Genomic DNA, 25,275 nt, shown 5'->3' with positions numbered 1-25,275 from the left:
GGTGGATGCCGCACACAAGAACTTTACCCAGCTGCGTGAGACAATCAGGAAATGGAAGTAGGCTTCACAGTTGCTGGTCACTCCCTGGTTCAGCTTCCTCCTTCTGGACTGATGGATGGCCATTTTGGCCAGTGCCAGTAGGAGGTTGACAAAGAATGAATGGTGCCAGAATGTCAGCCACAGAGACTGAAGTCTTCTGTCTATAGAGCAGGTACAACACAAGGAGGAGTAATGGAAGCTTCTGCACGCTAACCTGTCAGGATGCCTGGTCCCTGACGTGGAGAGGGTACACCCCAAGAGGTTCATTCTCAATGCCCATTCAGTCCTAGGCTCCTCACTTAGAACCTGCTCCGGCTCCCACTGAAGTCATCTGTTGATCTGAGATTGTCTATAAGAGTGCCAGTTGTGATGGTGGTTTATTGTTTGCTAGTTATTAGATTGAAACTACCAATTCATTTTAACAAAGGTCATTGTTCACTTCTACATTGAAGGCACTGCCCCATGTAGGAGTTCCTCCCCACAGGGTGCTCCAAGAGACATTGTACCTTCCAGAGCTGTGCTGAATGTAGGAACTGTAATACCCTTTTAGAGGATACAATATATGATTGGCCAGTGCAGGGATGTGGGGCTAGGTCACAGCCTCTTGCCGTTTGGAGAGGCTAGTGCCACCATGCACACTAGCCCTGTGCAGTCTTTGTGCTCAGGGAGAGCAAAATCAACAATTGTGACAGGCCCTCTTCTCCATTGTGCATCCTTGCAGGGCTGAGCACATTTTGGTCCTTTGGATTTGAACCAACATCATAGTAAAAATGCTTTGTATCTCATTTACCAAGTCTCTTGAGCTATTCTGTGTCCCAGGTCCTTCTTGCTTAACTTGACCATTTAAATAGATGATCCTTTGCCAACATGGCTTTTTCAGTGTTATATTTATATTATCACATCTTTCTATGGCTGAACTCAAAGAGGCATAGAATTTAAAGCTTTAATTCTTATCAGTGTTGTTAGCTACAATCACAATGAAAAGAGTTCTGTGAAATGATACTAAAACTACAACCTTCCTCCACTCCCTCTGCTGTGTAAAGCACACGTTTTATCCACTAGGCTGCATCGCCTTTGGTGACTATGAATGGGAATTTTCAAATGTTACATTAGCTACAAGAGTGCATCCCTACTATCCCGTGAATGAAATACAAACTTACTGGACATTATAAAGAAAAAAATAAGAAAAATATAATGCCAGGGCTACAGAGTAACCATACAGTGTTTTCCGTAATTCACAAAAAGATGTCAGATGCACTTTACTAGGTGCTTCACTTCATTTGAAAAGTAGAGGAAATTTCCCTACCTTTTGGCTATATATTTCACCATGAGCAGTGCACTGACTAAAACCTTTTCATTGTATGTGGCATTAGTGATTAATTATGTACAAAATCACACTGGGTGAAATTTACCGCTCACCACACAAAGCCAGAGGAAACAGTCTTTGTGCAGTGAACTCAGTAGTAATTCTGCTCCCAAACTGCAGAGAGGCCCTAGGGCTCCAGTACATTTCCTCCCTGGCCGTTTCTTCCAGTTTATAGAGTGGAATAGTGACCAAAACTACAAAAGGGGTCTCATCATTGGATCCACATAAACTGCTAGGACTGGATATATTATATCCCCCTTCCTGATCTCGCTATCTTCTCCTTCCTGCCTCTACACTGACCTTAAGTGGCAAGAGGGCTTGTGTAGACCCTTTCCAAGTGGGTGACTTTAACTCCAAAATATAGGGTATGTCTACACTGCATCTGGCAGCAAGTCTTCCAGCCCAAGCAGACAGACTCAGGCTCGTGGGGCTCATGCTGACGGTCTAAAAATAACTGTGTGGACATTGTGGCACTGGTGGAGGCTCAGGCTAGCCACTCAAGCGCCAGCCCAGCCCTGCCCCGTCAGTCCAAGTGGCTTGCCGCTGCTGCTGCCGGCGCAACATCCATAGGGGCTGTCCATAATCTATGTAATGCATTTTTTGGTGATTTTTCAAGACCCACCTCCTGCATTGTAACACTCTGTTACACGGAATCAAACATGCAGAATTAAGAACCTACCCACTACCTAATGCATTGTGTCATTTATAGACAACCCTTTACAGCGTAGAGCGCTAGTGTGAGCCTCACTAGCACTAGTCTGTCTACTAGGACTGGGAGGCTTGTTCCCAGCTGCTGTGTAGACATACCCTGAGAGGCCTCCGTCCTCAGCTGTGCCAAGTTCATGTGGGATAGGGTGAGACAGAGGTGGCTCTAGCTTGCTTCAGCTTGTAATAAAGAACTCCTTTGTTTGGAATGTTTTATACTTTTGCTGAAGGCAAGAGGAAAAGAAATTGTGATTCAACTCAGAGCCTTTCATTCAAGAAATGAGTTTTCAGTTTCTGTGAAGTTTAATTCTTTCCCCTCGATAACAAACTTTAACATTCAAGTCAGTGTCAGATTACACTTGGCATGATTTCTTTCCTTGATGTGTGCCATTAAAGGTCATCATTGTGCCGCAACACATCAGGTAATCTGACATTTTTATATATCTGACTCTCTTTTGTGTGAATGTTGGTGTTTATAGGAGAAGCCCAGATGTACAAGCAAAGGAAGAGTTATGGAAACATATTCAGTAAGTATTGTTATTTTGAAACTTTTAGTTCCTTTATATAAATTATAAAACGAACATGTGGGTAAAACATTTTGCTAGAATGAAATTAGCCTTTAGGAATGTTCAGCATTTGGACGTAATACACGGTAATAAGACATGGACATGGCTGGAACTAGTGACACTTGGAGGTACAGTATACGGTGCCTCTATTTAGGAAGGACAACCATTGGGCCAGAGTCACTGCTGTTCTGCACCTTGTTTGGTCAGTTAGGTCATGCAGTGTGGATGTAAAACACTAACATTCTGATTTGGTAGTGTGCTATATCCGCTCTGCTCAGGGCAGAGAAGAATCAAGCCCACTACGTTTTAGAACACTTTATAATTTTTTTCTTTCTGTCCATTTATGATGTCTGTCTGTTGTCTAGTACATTTCATTGAGGGTTAAGGTGTGTTCCTATCTAGACTCCAAAATGTTCTTATTTTTATTATTTATTTTTCAGTACAGCACCAGTTAGGATCAGGGCCCCTCTTCTACTAGTTGCGGACATGTATGAAGATACGGTGCCTGTCCCACAGATCAGAGAGTCTGAAAAGACTAGAACAGATAGAAGGTGGGGCAATAAGGTACAACACACAGGGGAAGTGATCAAGATTTTAGGAACACTTCTAAATAGGTTTCCTATGTTGACATCTAGATAGCTTTAATGATGAACACAGCTGGTTCCAGAAAATCTTTGTGGTCTAATAAAATGAAGGAATAAATTGTTTGTTATGAATTTGGTAGCTTTTGGAATTTCATTTTCCTTGTCTAATCCTTTCCAGGAAGGAGCTTGTGGATCCATCTGGCCTGTCTGAGGAGCAGCTGAAAGAGATTCCATACACCAAAATAGAGTGAGCTTATTCATTATGAAATATGGATTTTTTTCTGTATGTATGCTTAATAGCCTAATATCTCTTTTATCAGAAGCTCTCACTGTGGAATAGCTTGTCTGAGACTAGAATGGCCTCCTGATAATCTCTGATATTTTGAACTCCTTGGAAAATTTTGATCCAGAATGGAGTAGGTCAAATAGGGAGGTAAAGACACTTGAATCATTTTTAAACCAGGTACTTTCCCTTTAACTAAATGCTAACAAAACCACCATCTCTCCTACTCTGCCATCTGTCAGCATTTTTTCTTCACATTACACTCGCAAACGCCTTGGGAAAATTTATTTTCTAAACCTTTCCTTTTTTTAAAAATTTACCTTTTTATTCTGATTCTTTAAAGTCGCTGCTTGACCTATGTGACCCCTCTTCCCCTGCTTATCATGGACAACTGCCAATGCATAGCAAGTCCCTTCAGAGCAGACATCCATTTCACTCTGACGACTGGCCATTCGGGAGGCTGTGTAGTGGTGTGGGCAACTGCTTCTGACAGGAGTGGGATCCCAGTTTGCTTTACAATGTGCTTCTGCTGCACCCTTGAGCAAAAAACACAGTGATGGTAAAATTCCACAGAATGGATTCTTTTTTGTTTCCATTTTTTTATTCAACAGTTTCATTCTCCAACATACACACATGACAGTATCATTTAAATGAACTGTGCAACTTTAAATGTAAAGTTTGAAGTACAAACACATAACAAAAGGGCCAGTCCTTTGAATTCAGTAAGCACAGGAAGCCATCTGTTATTCTTAATAGGAAAAGGGAGGATTTTACAATTCAAAGTTAAACTTCCTTTTCCGGCGCAAAGTCTCAGATGTATTAATTTGCTACTATGAATTTTGTTTCTCATTTAGGACTCAAGGTGACCCAATCCGTATTAGACATTCACATTCCCCCCGAAGCTACCGGCAGTACCGGCGGTCCCAGTGTTCTGATGGCGAGAGATCTGTTCTGTCTGAAGTGAAGTATGTGGAACGTGATGGTTTTAATATGACACAGATGCTCCTCTGAGCTCAGAGATAAATGAGTAGTAGCATATATGTGACTGTTGTGTTGACATAGTGCTCAGGCAACCCGGTAAGAACTAAGGAGTCAGTGAAGCACAGAACATTTATAGCCTCTGGACCTTGGATGCTTGCTTTGTTCGATGGTGACTTGTTCAGAAGGAAGAGCAATCTGCTGCAGAAACCAAAATGAACACACCCAGCTCCTGAGTAGCAGGTTGTGAAGATGCGTGAGGGAGAAGAGGAGAGTTTATGTGGATTAGCTTCCAAGGAAGTACACCCTTGATAGCGTCAGTTTCTCCATTTGCTGCAGTGCAGATCTTGAGAGTTCCAGTAGACACCTGCTCATCTGTGGGTGTCTAAAAAGAGACTGACAGAGATTGACTAGAGACCACTTATGAAGCGAGAACAAAATAAAGGGCTTGGTGCATTAAGGCCTTAAAGGGGCAGAAACAGCTCCCTGAGAATGTCCCATGCATAGTGTATAGCTGGTGCAAGGGCTCTACACCAGCCGTGCTCCCAGCCCAAAGTATCTAGAAGTGAGCAAAGAAGAGTAGTTGCCTCCTACCCTCTAACCGGGGGAGGGGGGAACAACACGACATGGACAGACTCCTGCCTCTGATTATCTTTTGAGGGGAATGCATATTTGACTTGATGGACCTCAGTAGAGCTAATAGCCAGGAGAAGCCAGTAACTTGGGCCTCCACTCACTACTAATCCTACCCCACAAACTCCTGTCTAGATGTCTAGAAAAGAGCTCACATCCATGTTTGGTGCCCAGTGTCATTCTCCAGGGGCTAATTGCTGACTGGGCTGGGCAGAGCAGCAGACTCCTCCCCTGTGAGGGAGACCACCATTGAGAACGAATTAGACATTCTGTGTGCATTAGAATGGGGACACTTCCCTTCCTGAATGGGGAACAGTCTCTATAGGAGAAGAGATTCCATGGGCCATTTAGAGGCTAATTTTGCTGGATTGGACCCTCATAAATGTGCGTGATATAAAGGATTTTTTAAAGGATTTTGTCATTCTTGATGACAAGGGACAACAGGCTTAAATCACAGCTGTCCTTTGAACAGAGGGACACCCAGTGAGTGCACATGGGGACATTTTTGGACTTTTTCACCTGTGGTTCATCTGCATTTCTAAACCACATTCTTCTGGCTGGAAATTAACTGCCAGACACCCAGCACTACTGCATGGTAGCAAGCAGCTTGGGAGATTCTTCCTCAGGACACTCCAGAGGGCCCCCTCACGCTTGGCTAGGATCTCAAGAACAGGAAGATTCAGGGAAATAAAATAGCATAGTCTGAAACTGGTAAACATCACCTATATCATATTTCAGTGCTAGGTTACCAGAATAGACTGTGTTTTACATGTAACCTAGAAATTAAATAAAAGAGAGGGTGGCATGGAAAAATGCCTCAGCACTTTGAGCAGAAAGGTTAACAATAATTTAGGATGACCACCTGGTCAGTGTTAAAGGCCATTTCCTAGTTTGCAGCTCAATTGTGCCTTATAGGCACATGCCAATACTAGAAGTGGTGCAGAGCTGCCCTGATCACCCGCACCCACACCTGCTGGGAGCGATTCTGCCTGTAAGAGGGCTGTTCTGCAATTCCCTCCCTCTTCTTCCCCTGCCCCCCGCCTCCCCAAAACATTTTCAAGATACACTTGGAGACTTAAAAAGCAAGATTTTCCCAACTGCATTTCAAGTAAATGCAACCTAGTTAGACTAGTTGGGTGAGGTAATACCTTTTATTGGACTAACTTGGTGGAAGAGACAAGCTTTTGAGATACACAGAGCTCTTCTTCAGGTCAGCTCTATGAGGCTCAAAAGCTTGTTTTTTCCACCAACAGGAGTTGGTCCAATAAAAGATATTACCTCACCCGCCTGGGTCTCTCTCATATCGTGGGATCAACAACACTGCAAACAACAATTTGGTTAGTTATACTTGTTCCTTTGTGTTACTTCAGTAGACAGATTTCTTACCTATTTTATAGTAGTAGAGACTTTATTAACTAAACTCCATCACGCTCCAATCCCAGGCTGAAGTTTTGTGGTCACCTAAACGGACTTTGTTCTGTCTTTATGTCACTGTGAATGAATAGGCCCGCACAGAAAAACTGAGTTAATTTCTCAAATCAGAAAAAATCATGGGAAAATATATTTACCCTTTTGGTGCTGGCAGATCTGGTGTTCCTGTGACATTTTGCACTAATATGGGTAGCTATCACCAAAAAGACAAAGCACTCTAAGCCAAATCCTACCCACTGTGCAAGGCCTCAGTAATGCCCCTGCTTCAGCAGGGGTCTTGGCAAGCACATCTGTGTAGCCACAGATCTACTAACTGTACACATCCCCCCACCTCCCAGTCATGCACAGCCACTACAGAGCACAGCCCAGAACTGTGCAAAGGGAGTCTGCTTGTGTGGCCTTTCTCTGGTGAGGACCTGCATGTAGTGTGGCAGCATGCCAGTTTCCCTGGTAATGAGACTTTCTATGGCCCTTTAGCAGACCACAGAATTTGCCCTTAATGTTTAAAAAATACAGGAGAAAAAGCAACATGTTTTTTTCTTTTGATCTGTAATTCTTTATTGTCTTAATATGAAAATGTTATCATATGGACCAGCTTTGTTATTACCCTATGGGGGAAAATGCAAGTGGGTTTTCAAACTGCAGCCTTGTTCAGTGCATTCTTTTTTCTTTCACAATAGTCATCAAACTAATCTCAATTTTTTTCGTAGTGCAAAAACAGACCTTGTGCCTCCATTGCCTGTGACTCGTTCCTCAGATGCTCAGGGTCCCAGCATTCCAGCTTCACAACAGGTTGGTAATTGTGCAGCTTCTTTACCAAATGTCTGGCCTAGTGGGTCTTGCCTACATGCTCAGGGTCTAACTGATTGCCATATTTGGGGTTGAGAAGGAATTTCCCCCCAGGTCAGATTGGCAGAGACCCTGGGTTTGGGGTTTTTTTTTTTGCCTTCCTCTGTAGCATGGGGCATGAATCACTTGCAGCTTTAAACTAGTGTAAATGGTGAATTCTCTGTAACTTGAAGTATTTAAACCATGATTTGAGAACTTCAGTAACGCAGCCAGAGGTTATGGGTCTATTACAGGAGTGGGTGGGTTAGGGTCTGTGACCTGCAAGATGTAGGAGGTCAGACTAGATGATCATGATGGTCCCTTTTGATCTTAAAGTCTACAAGCTTAGAGTGTTCTCCTGGTGGAATTATCTATGAGTAATATTTAATGGGGAAAATACATCTAACATTTGATCTTTTGCATTCAACTTGTAGTAGAGCAAACAGACTTGGCAAGAAGCTTTACATTATGTAGAAGTAACTGCTTAAAGATAAACTTCATTTTTATAATGTAGATACATTGAATTTCATAATGTACCATACTGCAGTTACCTGCTTTCTGTTATTTGGAAGACGTTTCCTCTTTTTGGAGCCTGTTGCTCCCTCAATACAAGGTGGATCAACTAGGGCAATTCCTATAAATAAGCAAATGTGCCCAGGCACCCACTGAGATAATCAACTTTTGAACTAACATTTTCTCTCCACTCCACAGTGCCTTGCTACTGTCCAAGGTTTGTAACTCTGATTTTCTAACCACTGAGAGGAGAGCTATCCTCTTTCAGCTGATAGGCATTTGAGAGGTCTGGTGGACTCAGAAGGGAAAAGCCTACGTGGTAGTAGTTAAAAAGACAGGTTGTCATAAAATGAGACTGCACAGATATCAGCTGTGATACAGTGGCAGTAAACTTTAGGCACAAGAAGCAGGTGATGTCCTAAAAAAATCTAGAATTTTATTGTAAAAACATAAGGCTAAAAGAAAACCAAAGGTCATATTGAATTCAAGCACACAAGGGAAAATATCACACGGGATTCTATCTAGATTGCTAGTCCTTAGAAAGTTGGAACTTCTTCCCCTGTGATTTCCACTGAACTCACGAGTATGGGTTCACCTTTGTAGGCTACAAAAGATGGTGTGTTTCTTACATTGAGGTAGGTAACTCAATGTAAAATCCTCATGGAGAGAAGACACTGTAGTTCTTACCTCTCTGTAGCTAGTCAAGGTCAACCCTATATTCCACCCATCTGAGGTTGACCTTGACTAGCTAAGCTACAGCGAGGTAAAAACTACAGTGCCTTCTCTCCATGAGGATTTTACATGGGATATCATAGCTCAAAAGGAACCTTTCCCAGCACACTCTTTCTGATAGCTAGCCCTTTAAATCTGGCAGAGATTAACAGTTGCAGTCTTAAGGTGGCCATTTTGACTCTGCTACACCTCTCTCCCTTCTAGCCAGTAAGTAGTCTTAGCTCCTATTGTTTTCCCTCTCTCTTATACCTGAGAAGGTGGCACATCCTCACCTCACTAATTGCCCTCTTCCCAGAATGAAGAATCGCAGCAGCTTTTATTTGCCAGTCAGCTCTTCCTGTGAGCCAAAACTCTCCATATGGAGACAGGAGTTGCTTGCAGAGGAAGGTCTATGTGTGGTGGTTGTGATGTAAACATTAAAATACACTCTAAAAGGTTAAAATCATTTTAAGTTCCTGAATGTCCAGAACAAACTCTTACCACAGGAAGAACTTGTGGGCTTTTCTTTCTTTCTATTTTCCCTCATGTGAAAGTGAACTGGCAGACTCGGGGCAGTGATGATTGTGGTCCTCTCCTAAGCTGCACACAAAAGTACTAAAGCTTCCCTGCCAATGTGCCCCAACCCAGTTCTGTGATGAGGGCACCCTCAGGACCCCAAATATGACACTGTTTATATGGTAACAGGTGAGACTGAGGCACAGTCTATCCTACCAGATCAGCGTTGTTTTTCCTCTTGATTTCAATTTCAAAATGCTGGTACTTCTATAAGTCATTTCACTAGGTGTCTCACTGCAAAGTATGGTTTGCTTTGATGGTGTTGGTTGTATCAGTGTTACTCTGAACAGTGTGATCACTATGAGAGGAAGTGTGGCCTAATGGTTAAAATGCCAGAGTAAAACCAGTTGTGGTCTCTTTCCTCTGCCAGAGACTTATGTGACATGGAGCATGACTTTTAGCCTCAGTTTCCCCATCTAAAATGGGGCTAATTACCTTTTTTACTGGATGTTTTGAGGTTTATTTCATGATTTTTTTTTTGGTAAAGCATTTTGAGATCTTGCTGAAGAAGTGGAAGGTTCTTTTATGTCATGTTATCCCAGTGTTTCCTTTCAGAAGTGGCAGCTGATGTCCAAAAAAGCATCAAGATTTTTATTTATAAACATCTAATGTTAAAGGAATATCAAAGTACATAATTAATTAAAGTGGACAAGGGAAAAATATCAGGTGGGTTTCTACCTACATTCCTGGTCCTTAGAAAGGTAGGAGCCACTTCCTCTGTGATTGCCACTAACAGTCACTGTCTGTACCAACATCAGTTTGTTGGGAGTTTTTTTCAGCAATGCTACAGGATTTCTAGGAACCAAGGAAAAGATTTGCTACTCTGATAGCATATTTTGGAAAATGGGATGCACTCATGCAGGTGTAGTCGGCTTGATTATCTAGTGGATTACTAAACCTTTTGCTTCCCTGGCAAACCATTTCTTACCTGACATTGTTTCAGTTTTGTGTGGCTTATGGTGCTTTTGTTGCTGTTGCTGGAGGTGAGGAAGGCATCTCTGGCCCAGCATGTTCAGTGAACAGTAACAGTGTTTTTGACTTTTAACTTTTTAGAACTTAGTTTATTTTTCTTGCTAAAAATATCTATCTTCACATGGATGGATTCAGTTATGTAGGAAGCTAAGTCAGAGCACTTTGAAATGCAATACTCAGACTTTCCCCTAGATTCTGAAAGTCATGCTAAATGAGAAGAGCAGCTCTTCACACCATAGGTGCCAACTTGTGGGTGCTCCGGGGCTGGAGCATCCATGGGGAAAAATTGGTGGCTGCTCCGCACTCACCAGCAGCCAAGCTCTCCACCCCGCCCCCCTCCCCAGCTCGCCTCTGCCTCCTCCCCTGAGCATGCCGCGTCCCTGCTTCTCTTCCCAGCGCTTGCCGCCACAAAACAGCTGGTTCATGGCATAACAAGCTGTGGGAGGGAAGGGAGAGGAGCGGGAATGCGGCGCACTCAGGGGAGGAGGCAGGGAAGAGGCCGGGGCGGTGATTTGGGGAAGGAGTCCAGTAGGGGCAGGGAGGGGGCAGAGTTGGGGTGGGGACTTTGGGGAAGGGGTTGGAATGGGGGCGGGGCAGGAGGGGGCAGGGCAGGGGTGGAGTCGGGGGGTGGGGTGTGAGCACCCACTGGCGCCAGGAGAAGTTGGCACCTATGCTTCACACTAATTAATGTCTCTTTCCTGTATGGCGATTCATATGATCACCGAGGCTCACAGTACATCCACTCCATTATAATATGGAATACAGATATTACAAGTGAGATTAATGCATGCAGCAATTTACAAGCATTCACAGCTCCACACACTAAATGCCAAACAGATGCCAGCTATGTGTCTGTTGAGACATGGGGACCTTGGCATGAGCTGGCACCTGGCCTGCCAGCGTCACAGTGGGTTTTGGTTTTTTTTTAACATCTCATCTGGCTAAACAATGTTTAAGAAGATTGATTTTTCTTAATAAGAATTAAGAACAGTTCAACAATAAGTATGAATTCTTCACAGGGTAAATATTAGCCTTGCAGGATTGAGTCCTTAAGGAATAATGAGAATTTCAGATTTATTTTTTGCATACTCAGGAATTTAGTATGTTGACTTGTTTACACTCTGATCTAAGAGTGTTTGGTTTGAATCTGTTGTCCTGGAAGGAATTAGCAGCACTGGGGTGTCCCACATCAGTTAAACAAGCACTGCCAGGTCATTTATGCCTAACGAATGCATGTTTTTAATAATTGGCCAAATAGCAAATAACTTAGTCTTGGTATTTGCTGAATATAGACTATGAATCCAAACAATGGCAAGGGACAACAGATGGGGTGAGGGAAGGGGTTAGGCAAGCAGGAACAAGCATGTAATGGGTGTCTGCAACAGGGAGGGGCGGCAGAAGTATCCTGGCCTGGGCCAATGGAGAGAAAAGGAAAGTAGTTTTGGTGTGTGATCAAATGCAAATATTCTCCCACAATGCTGGTATAAGTAAGTGAATCAGAGTTGTCACATCCTTAAGCCTACATTTCACCTGCCTTTGAAGTAAGCAAATATCCATCCCATTCTGCTAAATGTTGATGGATCATTTATATCTGATTATTGCCACTACTGTAACAATTCACTGTTTTCTTGGAGTCACTGTACAAAGAAACATCATAGCATTTGTGAAAGGAACACTAAATAATTCAACCAGTTCTATTTTTAATATTTAAGCCCCAGTCCTGCATAAGGATCCAGTGCTTGGTCCTTGTGCTCCTGATGAATTCCATTGACTCCAACATGACCCTGAGGGGCTCTAGAGTAGCAGATCCCGGTGCAGGATTGAGGCTAAGCCTGTAGCAAAGGAAGAGATGAAGGAAGTAATATTTTAATTTTTCATTATATTTTCAACAGTGTATTTTTAATTTGTCTTTGTTCTCTTCAGAGGCGAAATGGGTCCAAAGATAGCCTGATAGAAGAAAAATCTCAGATATCCACTAACAGCATGGATGGAAAACACACTGCAAAGACAATAAAAACTGTATATGCATCACGCCTCAAGATAGAGACTTGATTGCCATAACTGAGGACGGTGAATGGATTCTGTTCCTTTGAAATTGGGAATTACACAACAGTTCAGATACTCTTTAGCTGGAAAATATTTCTTTGTCATAAGGAAAGAAGAAAAATGTAAACTGGAGTGGTGGTAATTTCCTTAAATTAAAAACTCCAACCTGCTTGCCCTGAAGGGCGATCACTGTTTTCATCACTGGTTCCAGTTACAGTTGCTTACTTGATTGCAAAGAAGTTGACTGGTTAGACAGTTGGAAGGAAAAGTGTTAATACAATTCAACAATTGCCAGATACTATATTTTCAAAAGAGGAACAGAGGAATTGTCATGACAGATCAGACCTTGGTCTAATTAATTCAGTTGCCTGTCTCCAAGAGGCCAAGACCAGATGCTTCAGAGGAAGCAGTAAAGCCTTCATAATATTCTTGGCCAATTGTGCAATACTATATAATAGTGAGGAAATCTCTTCCTGACTCCATCTGATGATCAGCTTATACCCTGAAAATAATAGCTCCTATGTTTATTTTAGCCTAATGCAACTGCAGACACTGTTCTTGTTCATATAAATGTTGAATCCATGTTTAGATAATTGCCACAATCGTATCTTGTGGCATTGAGTGTCATGTAAAAATGGATTTCCTTTCACCAATTTTAAATGTGTTGCCTTTTAATTTTAAATATCCTCTTGTTGTATTGAGACAGTACTTGATTAGCCTTCTCTGTACTACTGACTATTTTATATACCCCTAACCACATCTCCTCTTAATTTTGGCCCTTGAAAACTACAGTGAAAAATGTCTTGAATGGCCCAAAGGCCAGTGCAATAAGATTGCCTAGTACACACAGACTATAAATGCTGGCTGGACAAAATTGTACTATAAATCTTGGAAACACTTCAAAGTGGCTACCTAAGATGGGGTTGGCTAACAGAGTTGGTTCTTTGGCGCAGGCTTCATTGAACTAGTCTTTTTAAGCTCTTCTCGTATGAAATCCCCCAATAATTTGAATCATTTGCAGTGCCCTTCTCTGGACCGTTTCTTCTGCTCACTCAATTTCTGAGATGAGATGACCAAAACTGAATGCAATATGCAAAGTGAAGACAATATCACTGAATTATCTAGTGGCATCTTTTACTCTATATTCCCTTTGTAAAATAGTGTAACATCTTGCTTTTTTGACTGCTGTTGCACGTTAAGCATATTATCTTCAATGAGCTGTTCTCACTGATGCCTGGATCTTCTGCTGGCAGGTTACGTCTAATTTAGAACCCATCATTGATTCTTTGAATGTGCTTTACCTTCCACTTGTCTACACTGAATTTCATCTCCTATTGTGCTAACCAGTTTCCTGTGTCAGCTAGGCTGTTATGGAGTCAAGCAAAATCCTTCCCAGGCCTGTAAGTAATTTTGCACTGAGTATATATTTGCCACCCCACTAACAACAGTCTGGCAGAGGTTGACTAACCACATTGTACACTACTTGTTCTTCTACAGTTTGCTCAGACAGTCTACTCTTCCATACTGATAAGTGGCTATTTAGCCCTACTTTTCTATGCTATTGTTTAAATCAGTTTTTAATCTATAACAGGCCTTTACCTCTTATCCTGCACTTACCAAGTTTCCTCAAGCGCCTCTTGAGAGGGACTTCATAAGAAGGCTTGGGAAAGACTAACTTTAATCTGTCAAGAGACAAGGTGGATGAGGTAATATCTTTTACTGGACTAACTTCTGTTGGTGAAAGAGACGAGTTTTTGAGGTACAAAAAGAAAAGGAGTACTTGTGGCACCTTAGAGACTAACCAGGTGCCACAAGTACTCCTTTTCTTTTTGCGAATACAGACTAATACAGCTGTTACTCTGAAACCTCAGGTACAAGGACTCCCATAGTATGTCCTCTCCATTCACCAAGAGGAGAGTGAGTGGTGCATCATGGGAAATATAGTCCAGCCAGAAAGTCTGCCACAGAGGACAATGGGAGTACAAGGCCCCTAAACTACAATTCCTGGTGCAATGCACTGTGGCATCAGTTTGAATTAGAAATGTTATAATCTTTTAGCAAAATATTTTGGCCAAAAATGGAAACTTTCAGGGGCCGGGGGGGAAGGGAAGAGAAGATCCTCTTTTCTGACCAGATTTAATATTTGTAGATTCTTCATTCTTAGTTTCTTTAGAATGATTAATGCCATCCAGTGCAATATTGTTTGTACTGTGTCAATCCTAATGAGGATCAGATTCACTCTGTGGTAGGTACTATACCATCACACAATCACTACTCCCATAGAATTTCAGTCAAATCTGCTACTAATTTTTCCCCAGTATTTCTATATTTGACATTGCTTCACCTTCACTACCCGTGAACAGTAATCCCGGGATAAATATTACCAGTCCCCAGTATTTTTTGCAAGTGCAAAATAACAAACAAAAAACAGCCTGTAATATAAAAATGGAAAATCCCACAGCGGTTTTAACTGTCCTGTGGGACTGGACCCAGCCCTCCCACTCTGGGCGTTGTGACCTGTGGTTTGACTCTCTGCCATTTGGCTCAGTTGCTGCCTTCTTGCCCCCCACTATCAGAGGGGCAGCCAGGCCAAACCTAAGTGGTGATGTGACCCTAAGTGCCAGGGCACAATGCCCAGAGCAGAGCTTGGCCCACCCCTGCAGGAAAGGAGCCGCCGGCTGCATGCAGGGCGGGCTCACTCTGCAATCTGCCCCCCTCTCCCCCCCCCCCCCCCCGGCTTCCCACAGTAAAATGAAATTCCCCCAAAACCCTGCAAAGTTATAAAAATAATAATTCACAGGGCTCTAAATATTCTCTCTTACTTTGTGGTGAAGACTAATATAAAAGCACGATTTAGTTCCCCTGCAGTTTCCTTATGCTTTCTGAACCTCATTTAGACTAGCAGTCACATAGAATTGGGCTAAAAAGCTTTTAAACGTGGCTCAGCTTCGTTTACACTGCCTGGTCCAACTGTTTTTATTTGGTCCAACTGTTTTTAAAGGCTGTTTAACAAGATTTCTCACTGTTGCAATCTGCTTCTTTGGCAATACAGATGGAGACAGTCATTGTTCTGTTTTACACTCTGATGGCCTACAGGACCCAATACCACTTTCAGCATACTACTTTTCTGATGAATCAAATAACTACATTACAAAAAAATCCCCCTTCTTGAAGTTTTGTGTCATAGTACCACCTCTTAGAATGCTCCAAGGATATCAAAATTATGTTATGACTAACCCTACTTAATCCTGAGTAACACACAGGAATTGATTCAGGAATGTACTGTAAATCAAGGTACACCTCGCCTCTTGTTTGTTTAAGAATAAGCTGTTCCAAGGAGCAATTCTCCACAATGTGTTTGCAGTGATGTTTATTCATTGCCCATTATTACTGGTATTTTGTTACTTCCCTGACGTTTCTCAACATTCTGACTTCTTTACTGAGATATAGTCTGGTAAAACATCCCTATTACTATACAGTACTTGTACTTTTATGACCTGAATTTTGTATCTGCACACATTTCACATCCTGGCACTCTTCACAGATCTATGGAATTCTGTGTGTACAAAGCTATTCCCACACATTTGACCTACTCTCCCTTTCTTGTCTAGTGTAATTTATGGGTTTTGTATAGTTTCTAAGCACTCACAGCAAGAAATTGTGGTACTTCATTTATTCTACTACGTGTCAGAAATGCTAGGCTTTCTGCCTCTGCTATTTTTTCATTTATGCTTCTTGGTAGTTGTAGTCTCATTTATAAGGTGTGCATATTATTATGTACCTCAATTTTGACTGAAGATTGTTTCAACTGTATTTCTAATGTACCTAACAGGTTTTAATGTGTACCATGTTTACTTCTCATTAGCTGCCATCTTAGTCATAGCTTGTTTTAAATAATCCTTTAAAACCTAGCTAACTTTATGTGCTGGCAGTCTTCTTCCTTTTGGATAAAGAGGAGATTACTGTTAGTATGCCACTCTGTATATCCATGTAGCTCTTATTCAGATTCTAAATCTGCAACTCTTATTTAGGCTAATCTCTTTGTATTGTTGGGCTCTTGGCCCCAAAAACATTACATCATTTTTTCTGTTCAATATCCAAACAAGCCAACCATCTCTGTACAGTTGAACTCAGATGCAAATCAAGATGGAGTGAATTTTAATTCCTTCATGATTTCAGGACAACTTTTACTATAAAGCTAATTATAAAGATGGCTGTTTTAAAATACATGCAAGATCTCAGATCAGACTGTGAAGTATATACTGTATGTACACAAAGTTAAAAATTATCCATGGAACAGCTGTGTGCTTTATTTTAAATTGAGTTGATAGGTGGCAGTGTCAAAACTTATGTCCAGGTTATTTAAAATCAAGTAAAACTGTTAACTTTTATGGTAAATTTTGTGCTTGCATGTTGTGTATATTATTTGCACTACATGAGAAGAAAATCACTGACTAATTTGATGGTAACATCTGTGTAATGCCAACTAAAAATCAACTTGGGGATATAACTTCACCAGAGAAAATGTATTCCATAGTAGCTGAAAGTGGTGCCAGTAAATGTTTTTACACTCTTAGAATGAAGTTTCCATTGCTTAAACACTGACAAGCATCTAACTATCTTCCCAATGCAGAAAGAATGGTCTAAAATATAATATTTGTGATTTTTCATAAATCAAGCTGCTTGGCTTTCTTTGGTAAATCAAGGACACATCTCCTTAAGACTCTGGCCCCTAATTCCTTCCTACATCCGTTTCCTTGATAGCTAATACAGTGAAAGGAAATCACCCCCCTTCCACACAAACATTTCCATGTGCTTCAGTTCTTGTGAGAATTTGAAGAAATATAATGTGATCTGATAGATTACTGTGTGGTACCCTTCTCCTCTGATTAACATACAATAGTGTGATTTTTCAATTCTACATATACGTAACCAGCCAAACAATACTCTAATCCACCCAATAGCTATGCTAAGTATGTTTGGGCTAGTCAGGACTGGTAGTCAAGCTATTTGAGTAATTTACATAGATTGAATTTCTGAATGTAAATTACTTGCCTGTTAATTGTGGGCTTGACCTTAATGAAAAACACAGGCCTTCACCTCTATACTTAAATGTTCAGGATTATCAGAGAAGCTCAAGTCATCACTAGAGAATCACACAAGAGTTTGGGACACCACGGGGCAGTATCAGAAAATTAAACCAGCGTAAAATAACTTCACACTCCTCCTAATGAGGCAGGCCAAAAAACCAATGCCCCTTAAGCCTAGCTGTAATTGAACACAACAGGCATGTTCTCCTTTTTCCTCCCGTAGTTCTTGCATAGTTACCCTAGCTGCTATGGTGGGGAGGTATAAGTATCCACTTAGAACAGATTAGGCAATTGCCTTCCCCATGAGAATTAAAAGGAAGAGATTTTCCACAACTTGAAGAAGAGTGAATAGGCACTAGAGAAATTATCACCATTACAAGCAATTAGCGACTTTGCTGAATGGGTTTTACACCTGAGTCCTGACAATGTAACAATCTGAATGATGATTTTAAGTACAGCTAAATACAAAAAATATTCTTTTATTTCCCTTACAACAGTGGCTTTGGCAAGGTGCCATCCAAATGAATGGTGAGATGTCTTCAGGTATCAGAATGTATTTACTCCTGTTTGGCTGATAAGCAGAATAGGCTGAATGAGAGAATACTTGTCACAACACATACTGGTATACATGGTAAGATCACTGAGCAAGCTCTCTGCAGGTCATGAGACTCTGGACAGTACAAACAATTTGCTGTAAGAAAGAAAATGTCATCCACTAATCTATATTGACTGTTTTCATTTATTAAGTCTACCCTCAATCAAGTTACACTGGCTTGAAAAAATATTGTATGTGGTTTGGTGGTATTAAGACTGAATCCAAATGAGAACTAAAAGAACAAAGGTGGTGTGACAGTGTTGTTTTACTGAGCCCTCTCCTTCTCCTGGGGTTCTCAGCCTTTTTGATACCAGGCTCCCTCTTCCATCAAACAATGGGGGAAGGGCAAGGTAGTTGTGACTTCCAGCCATATGGCTGCAACATCCAGGTTAGGAATTCTTGCCCTAGACATTAAAATACACCCTTGTCCACTCAGGATTTTTCAGATGGCTGCTAAAGACCATTTCTCCTCCACTGCCCAAATTTTTAAAAGTTAATGTCAGATCCTAGGGAGCACGTAAGAGTAAATTGACAGAGCAAGTAGAAGGAAAAGGCCATGCCCTTTAAGAAGCCAGGCTTACCAGACAACAGGCTTTAGAAAGTTTGACTATTTCAGGCTAGGGGGTAGTCCAGCTGGTTTCACTCACTGATAGAGTGGAGCCCTAACTATTAGTATCCTATTAGCTGCACTTATCTTGCAGGTGCTGCTTCTCCTCTTACTGAGTAGGAAGAGCTTGTATTTTTTAGGGTCCCAGCCTTCTCCCACTCCTGCATGGTTTGCAAAAGCATGTTTCCTCAGTGAGAGGAAAGGCAACAGCAGAGAAAGGTGTACTGTGAACCGTACCAGTGTAAGAAATGTTACTTGAAAGATCCTGCAAAGATAAAATCTGTGGGGACATAGAAGTACGGACTTGAAAAAGCTTATTTACTATAGTGAAGATGACTTCAAGGACAAAAGTTCACTAAGTACTCAGGGAACTGGTACTAGAGTGAGCAATGGATGAAAGAAACAGTACATACTACCACAAAAGGGAACTTCAGTCTTGTTATATAGCTCCCAGATCAAGAGGAGAAAAGGCCACATAAATAACTACTCCATATATCTTTTTTCTTACCATGTTTGTTGTGAGCAGGTCATCCTGATCCACTAGTGAGGACTTGGTAACACATCCTGACATTGCTTCCAAGGTCAGGCCACCCAAATCAAAAAAGAAAAGGAACGCCCTTGGACATGCATTTAGGCAAGGCTCTCTGGTAATAGCATTATCAAGCTTCCTAGTAGGAAAAGACACCAAATGGAGTGACCATTTTAAAGGCTTTCAGTCTGCCTGAACGAGAAGTGCCTTTTGATGTCATACATAAGGAATGGACATGAGAAGAATGTTGGCAGGCTCAGAGACTCACAAAGTTGAGCGTATCAGCACCATATTAGAGAGGCATTCCCAATGAATCCACAGCATCACTTTTTTCTTGTAAAGTCTACTGTAAGGTTGGGTCAGTCAATAGGGGCCTGAAGCTCATTCTGAGTTGAAGTCCCCAGGAAAATTACCTTAAATGTTGAAATACCTAAGCTCATAAAAATAGATCAACAAAGCGGATAGCTCCTTTTGAACAAGAAACACATTAGTATCCCAAACAAGAAAATGGCTTTCCCCCCTTTCCTGAGTTTTCAGACGTTTTAACCCTTGTAAGAATCCAGTGACAAGTGACTGGTCTAACTTCAGCTAGTTTCTGATAGGTCAAATTAGTTACCAAGTTTACCTGACAGAATTAGTCTTTTAGACTGACAGGTGAAGGTGGGTGAGGTTATCTTTTATTAGACCAACTTCTACTGATGAAACAGAAGCTTTTGAGCAGGCTGTGTGGAACATCAGAGGCAACATCTACAGCTTTCTACCTTCTTAGGAGCTAAGATAGGGTTATGACGAAGCAACATGATCTGCGGGGGGGGCGGAGGAATGATACAAGGCACCTTCTCACACTGACGGGAAAAGTTGAAACCTGAGGGAGTGGTTGTAAAGGTGTATCTAATTCTCCCTCCACTGGATGAAAAAATCATTCCTTGCTAACACTGTTTTTCTGAGAATGAGCAGAATGATAAATTCTTATTCAGGTGGATGGAGAAGAAATACATTCTGATGTCCCCAATGGATAATTCCTGATCTATAAAACTACCTGTGAGAATGTCTTAGCTAGAGCGAGAACAAAGCTGGCAGCAGAATATCAGCAAGGGAGAATCAAGGCACAGAGAACATTGCTAATATACTAAGAGAAGTGCCTACATTTGAAGCCAGGTAAGGGTTGCCAAATAGCAGCACAAAAGTAGAGGCTTTACTAATGTGGATAACTACCATAAAGAAAAAAGTTACATTAATGAAAGGCCACCTTTGGAACCTAATGAAGACCTGGTTCAATAGCCAATGAAGCTAAGTCCATGTCTACATTACAGAGTTAAGTTGACTTAAGTTATGTCAATGATCATAAGTAGCTTTAACAACAATCAACAACATCAACGCTTCTTGTGTTGGCTGAGTGCGTCCACAGTCGTTGCTCTTGCATTGACAGTGTTGCATTTTAGGTAGCTATCCCACTGTGCAATTTATCACCCTCTGCTGCTAGGAAGAGTTCACAGTGCATCATGGGGATGTGCTCGTCCTCCAGAGATGCAGGTCTTTCCATCCCATCGTTCCATGAGCTTCCTACTTTATTTCATGCTGTTTTTCTTCAACAGCCCTTGTAAACTGTGTGCCCGCCCTCTCTGCCTAACAGCATGGACCCTGAGCTACTGACTAATCTGGTGACAAGTGTTATGAACACAATGCAGCTGGTCCTGCAGTATTTCAGGAGATGCGAAACAGAGTGAATCTGTAATGCCTGCCCTGCTGTCTGCCACGGAAGCAAATTATTCAAGATTGCTGCTGGCATTCACGGAATAGTTTGCCATGGTGGACCATCGGTCCTGGGCTCAGGAAACAAGCACTGATTGGTGGGATCACATCGCGATGCATGTATGGGATGACGAGCAGTGGCTGAAAAACTTTCGGATGCGCAAATACACCATCTTGGAACTGTGTGCAGAGCTCACCTCAATTCTGTGGCACAAGGACACCAAAAAAACCCTTTCCGTAACCACTGTTGTTAGAGATATGTTGTTCATGTCCATTCCTGGGTAGGTGTATGTGTGCTGCGTGCACAGTCGCCAGAAGGTTTTTCCCACAGTGATATCCATTGAGTTGGCTCCAGCACCCCCTGGAGTCACGCCCTCATGGTGCTTTATATAGGAGCCTGCCAACCCACCATACCCTCAGTTCCTTCTTGCCGGTAACTCCAACAGAGGGGTAGGAAGGCAGGTTTTGGAATGGACATGAGCAACACATCTCGAAGAACAAGAGTTACAGAAAGGTTACTAACTGCTTTTTCTTCTTTGACTGCTTGCTGATGTCCATTCCTGTGTAGGTGACTCTCAAGCAGATAATGGAGGTGGGTTCAGACTTCAGTGGCAAGTGGGAGCATAGCTCTGCCAAAACAGCATCATCTCTAGCCAGCTGTGTGATGGCATAGTGGGTTGTGAAGGTGTGGACTAAAGACCATCTTGCCGCTCTACAGATATCCTTGATGGAAACCTGTGCCCCGAATGCCGCAGAAGGCCCTCGTGAAATGTGCTATCAGTGCCAGAGCAGGGACTTTCGCCAGGTCATAGCATGTGTAATACAAGAAGTAATCCATGAAGAAATTCTTTGGGCCAAGACTGGGAGGCCCTTTATCCTGTCTGCCACTGCTACAAAGAGCTGAGAAATCTTCCTAAAAGATCTGGTCCTATCTATGAAGAAGGCCAGCACCCGCCTGACATCTAGCGAGTGGAGCCTCTGCTCCTGGCTTTTGGCATGTGGCTTTGGGAACAAGATGAGAAGAAAAATGTCATGGTTGTTTGTGGAACTCAGACACCACCGTTGGGAGGAAAGCTGGGTGGGGGCGCAGCTGCTCCTTGTCCTTGAAGAAGACCGTTTAGGGTGGTTCTGAAGTAAGGGCCCTGATTTCTGAGACCGTCCTGGCTGAGGTAATGGCTACAAGGAAGGCCACTTTCCATGACAAGCAAAGCAAAGAGCATGTCACCAAGGATTCAAACGTTGCCCCTGAGAGTCTTGAGAGAACCAAGTTAAGGTCCCAAGATGGGATTGACTAGCTCACCTGCAGGTAGAGCCTGTCCAGTACTTTCAGAAAACAGCTACAATGCGCGTTAACGAAGATGGACTTACCGCTCACACCCGGATGGAACGCTGAACTAGCTGCCAGGTGCACCCTAATCCAAGACACCGACAGCCCTTGCAGTTTTAGATGTAACAAATAGTCCAGGATACACGGTATCGATGTTCGAGTGGGTAAGATCCCCTTCTGCCCTGCCCAGATTGAAAACCTTTTCCATTTTACCAGGTACGTGACCCTGGTGGATGGCTTTCTGCTCCCGAACAGAACCTCCTGAAGCAGGCCTGAGCACACTAATTCCGAAGGGTTCAGCCATGGAGCTTCTAGGGCATCAGATGGAGGGACTCAAGGTTTGTATGAAGGAGACGTCCGCATTCCTGGGAGATATGGTCTGGAAGTAGCGGTAGGGTGATTTGTTTTCTGACTGAGAGCTCCAGGAGGGTGGTGGACCAAAGTTGGTAGACAGGCTGGTGCTATCAGGATCAGACTCACTCCCTACCCCTTGAACTTCAGCAGGACCTTGTGTATAAGCAGAATGGATGGGAATACATAGAAAAGATGGTCCTTCCAGGGCAGAAGGAACGCATCTGCCTGCGAGCCCAGACTGTGATCATGAAAGGAGCAGACCTGTAGATACTTCCTGTTGTGTTTTGTTGCAAACTGGTCTATCTGGGGAGTTCCACTGCAAAATGTACCTCACAACATCCGGGTGAATGGACCATTCATGATTGGCAAAGGACCTGCTGAGATAAGGCGCTAACCCATTCTGGGCCCCTGGAAAGTAGGAAGTCTTGAGGTGGATTGAGTAGGTTATGCAGAATTCTCACAGGCTTCCTGGCATAGGTGAAAGGAGCATGCTCCACCCTGTCTGTTGATATAGAACAGGGGTTCTCAAACTTCATTGCACCACAACCTCTCTTCTGACAAAGTTAATGACTCCTGGGGTTGGAGCTACCTGGGATGGAGGGTAAGGGGGCAGCAGGCCAAGCCCTGCCACCCCAACTGGGGGGAGAAGGGGCTGCAGCCAGAGCTCCATTGCCCCAGGTGGGGGTGGAGCTCAGGCTTCAGCCCCAAGTCCCAGCAACTCTAATGCTGGCCCTGGCAACTCTATTAAAATGGGGTCCTGACCCAGTTTGAGAACCACTGATATAGAACACCAGTCATGTTGTCTGTAAGCATCGACAGACATTTGTCTTACAGGTAGGGCTGGAACATTTGCCAAGCAAGATGCACTGCTCTGAGTTCTCTCACACTGATATGTAGCAAGAGCTCTTTCTGGGAGCAGGGGCCTTGAGTCCTGAGGGGCCCTAGGTGAGCTCCCTATCCCAGTTTGGAAGCATCAGAGACTAGAGACATTGATGGCTGTGGTCTCCTGAATGGAACACCAGCACATACCACACCTGGGTCCAACCACCATAAGAGGTAATTGATCACCAAAGGGAGAAGTGTGACCACTCTGTCCAGGCAGTCCTAGCCTGGTTGGTACACTGTCACAAGCCAGGCCTGAAGCGGTCTGAGTTGCAGCCTCACATGCTTTACAATTTATGTACACAATGCCATATGCCCCAGGAGCTTCAGGCAGGTCCTCGCAGTGGTGGTGGGATGTTTTCTGAGGCTCTCTCTGATTGAGCTCAGTGTCTAGAATCTGGCTTCTGGTAAGAAGGCTTTGGCCTGGACTGAGTAGAGGACCTCACCTGTGAACTGTATTCTTTGAATGTAGTGCTTGCTTCCTGAGCATTAATTGTACTAAGCAAGTATTCTTACCTACAGCCACTGTGTTTCAATGTTAGCACTGAGGATGTATGTATGTCACAAATAGACTTGTTTAATAACCAGATATGAAACAAACTTTTGGTCAGTCTCGCAATTAGGGCTCTCACAGCTGGGTGTAACTCCAGCTTTCATTGAGAAACCAGTCCCTAGGGGTGGAGTGCACGGGGTACTGAGAAGGACCAGGAACCCATGAGGAATGCAGATGGGGAAGGTACATACCGGTGTACCTTCAGGACTGCAGAGTTCAAACTGCTGACCAGAGCCGTCATGAGCATTGTGGGATACCTCCTGGAGGCCAATTAGGGCATCTCCACTGAGGCTGCGTTGTTCTAACTACATTGCAAAAAGCTCTGTGATGCTCATCGAGGTAGTTTTATTATGTCGGCATAGCAGGAGAGTTATATCAGTGGGAGGAGCATTTCAGTTTGTACACTTTCGCTGTTCTGTTGACAAAACTATGTAGTATAGACAAGGCCTGAGCCTCTGAGCAGAGTTCCTTTGCTGATCAAAGTTAAGGAAATGACATATTTGGAGATCATTTCTACTCAGCAGTAGATGGCCTGCTGACAGCCAGCAGGGGGCCTGCACTGTGTTCCAATGTTGCTTCCCTCAGAGGTAGCAACCCTTAAGGGCTAGGGGAGTATCAATAGTCTTGCTCGAAGAATCAAAGACCCAGGAATGAGAATTTTGAACAGATGGTATATCTGGAGAATTAATATAATCCCTAATATAATCCCCAAGTTTTCCACTGCATCCAATAATTACATCTTGCTTCACTAAGTTAGACTTGTCTAAGTCTTCCCTTGAGGCAAATTTGGAAATAAGACACACAGTTAACCATTACATATTTGCCTGATCAAGAATGGAATTTTTGATTTCATAGTATTTAGAAATGAGAATTAAGTCACTTGATGGTACAATGAAAGCATAAGTCTTTCAGCCTGAATAGCTGTAGAAATTCCAACCACTAACTTCCGCCTTGTGTATTTGGTTCTACTTTTAATAGGTGAAGGTATAGTTTACAGCCTATGATTGATGCTGAAAGACACACTGATCTACTACATTCAGGTAACACTTGAATGTGTATAAGTGCAATTAAGCTTTATAAGCAATGCAACTTGGAAAGTGAAGATTTTCAAATAGAACAGCTGAACAAACAATTTATATTTCCTCACACGATCAAAACCAAGGTACTTCCAGTCACTTCAAGTGTTAAAAAAGTTTCCCATATACTCTTGGCAATAACAACCACCATTTATTAGTTATTCTGGTTCAGTATTAATGGACTAACTTGATACTCACCCCAAATAAATACATGCTAGATGTACTATTAAATCAGGATCAATATTTTATTTCTTCAGTATAAGAACTGATTTTAGTTAA

At 42.6% G+C, this 25,275-nt stretch overlaps 1 protein-coding gene across 5 annotated transcripts in view; it reads left to right on the top strand.

Moving 5' to 3' along the window:
- Positions 1–14,954, top strand: part of EPB41L4A (erythrocyte membrane protein band 4.1 like 4A) — a 209,880-nt gene extending 194,926 nt beyond the window's left edge. For all 5 annotated transcript variants that reach the window (XM_074952947.1, XM_074952949.1, XM_074952948.1 and 2 more), the window contains 5 exons: positions 2,590–2,637; positions 3,439–3,507; positions 4,398–4,508; positions 7,296–7,377; positions 12,109–14,954. In XM_074952947.1, coding sequence (XP_074809048.1) covers positions 2,590–2,637; positions 3,439–3,507; positions 4,398–4,508; positions 7,296–7,377; positions 12,109–12,237 — 439 coding nt within the window. In that variant the 3' untranslated portion in view covers positions 12,238–14,954. The remainder of the gene's footprint in view (positions 1–2,589; positions 2,638–3,438; positions 3,508–4,397; positions 4,509–7,295; positions 7,378–12,108) is intronic.
- Positions 14,955–25,275: the final 10,321 nt, after the last annotated feature.

This window comes from Natator depressus, chromosome 5, assembly GCF_965152275.1.
Source record: "Natator depressus isolate rNatDep1 chromosome 5, rNatDep2.hap1, whole genome shotgun sequence".
NCBI classification, from domain to species: domain Eukaryota; kingdom Metazoa; phylum Chordata; order Testudines; family Cheloniidae; genus Natator; species Natator depressus.
Note: the sequence above shows the minus strand (reverse complement) of the source record. Positions and strands in the feature narration are given on the sequence as shown.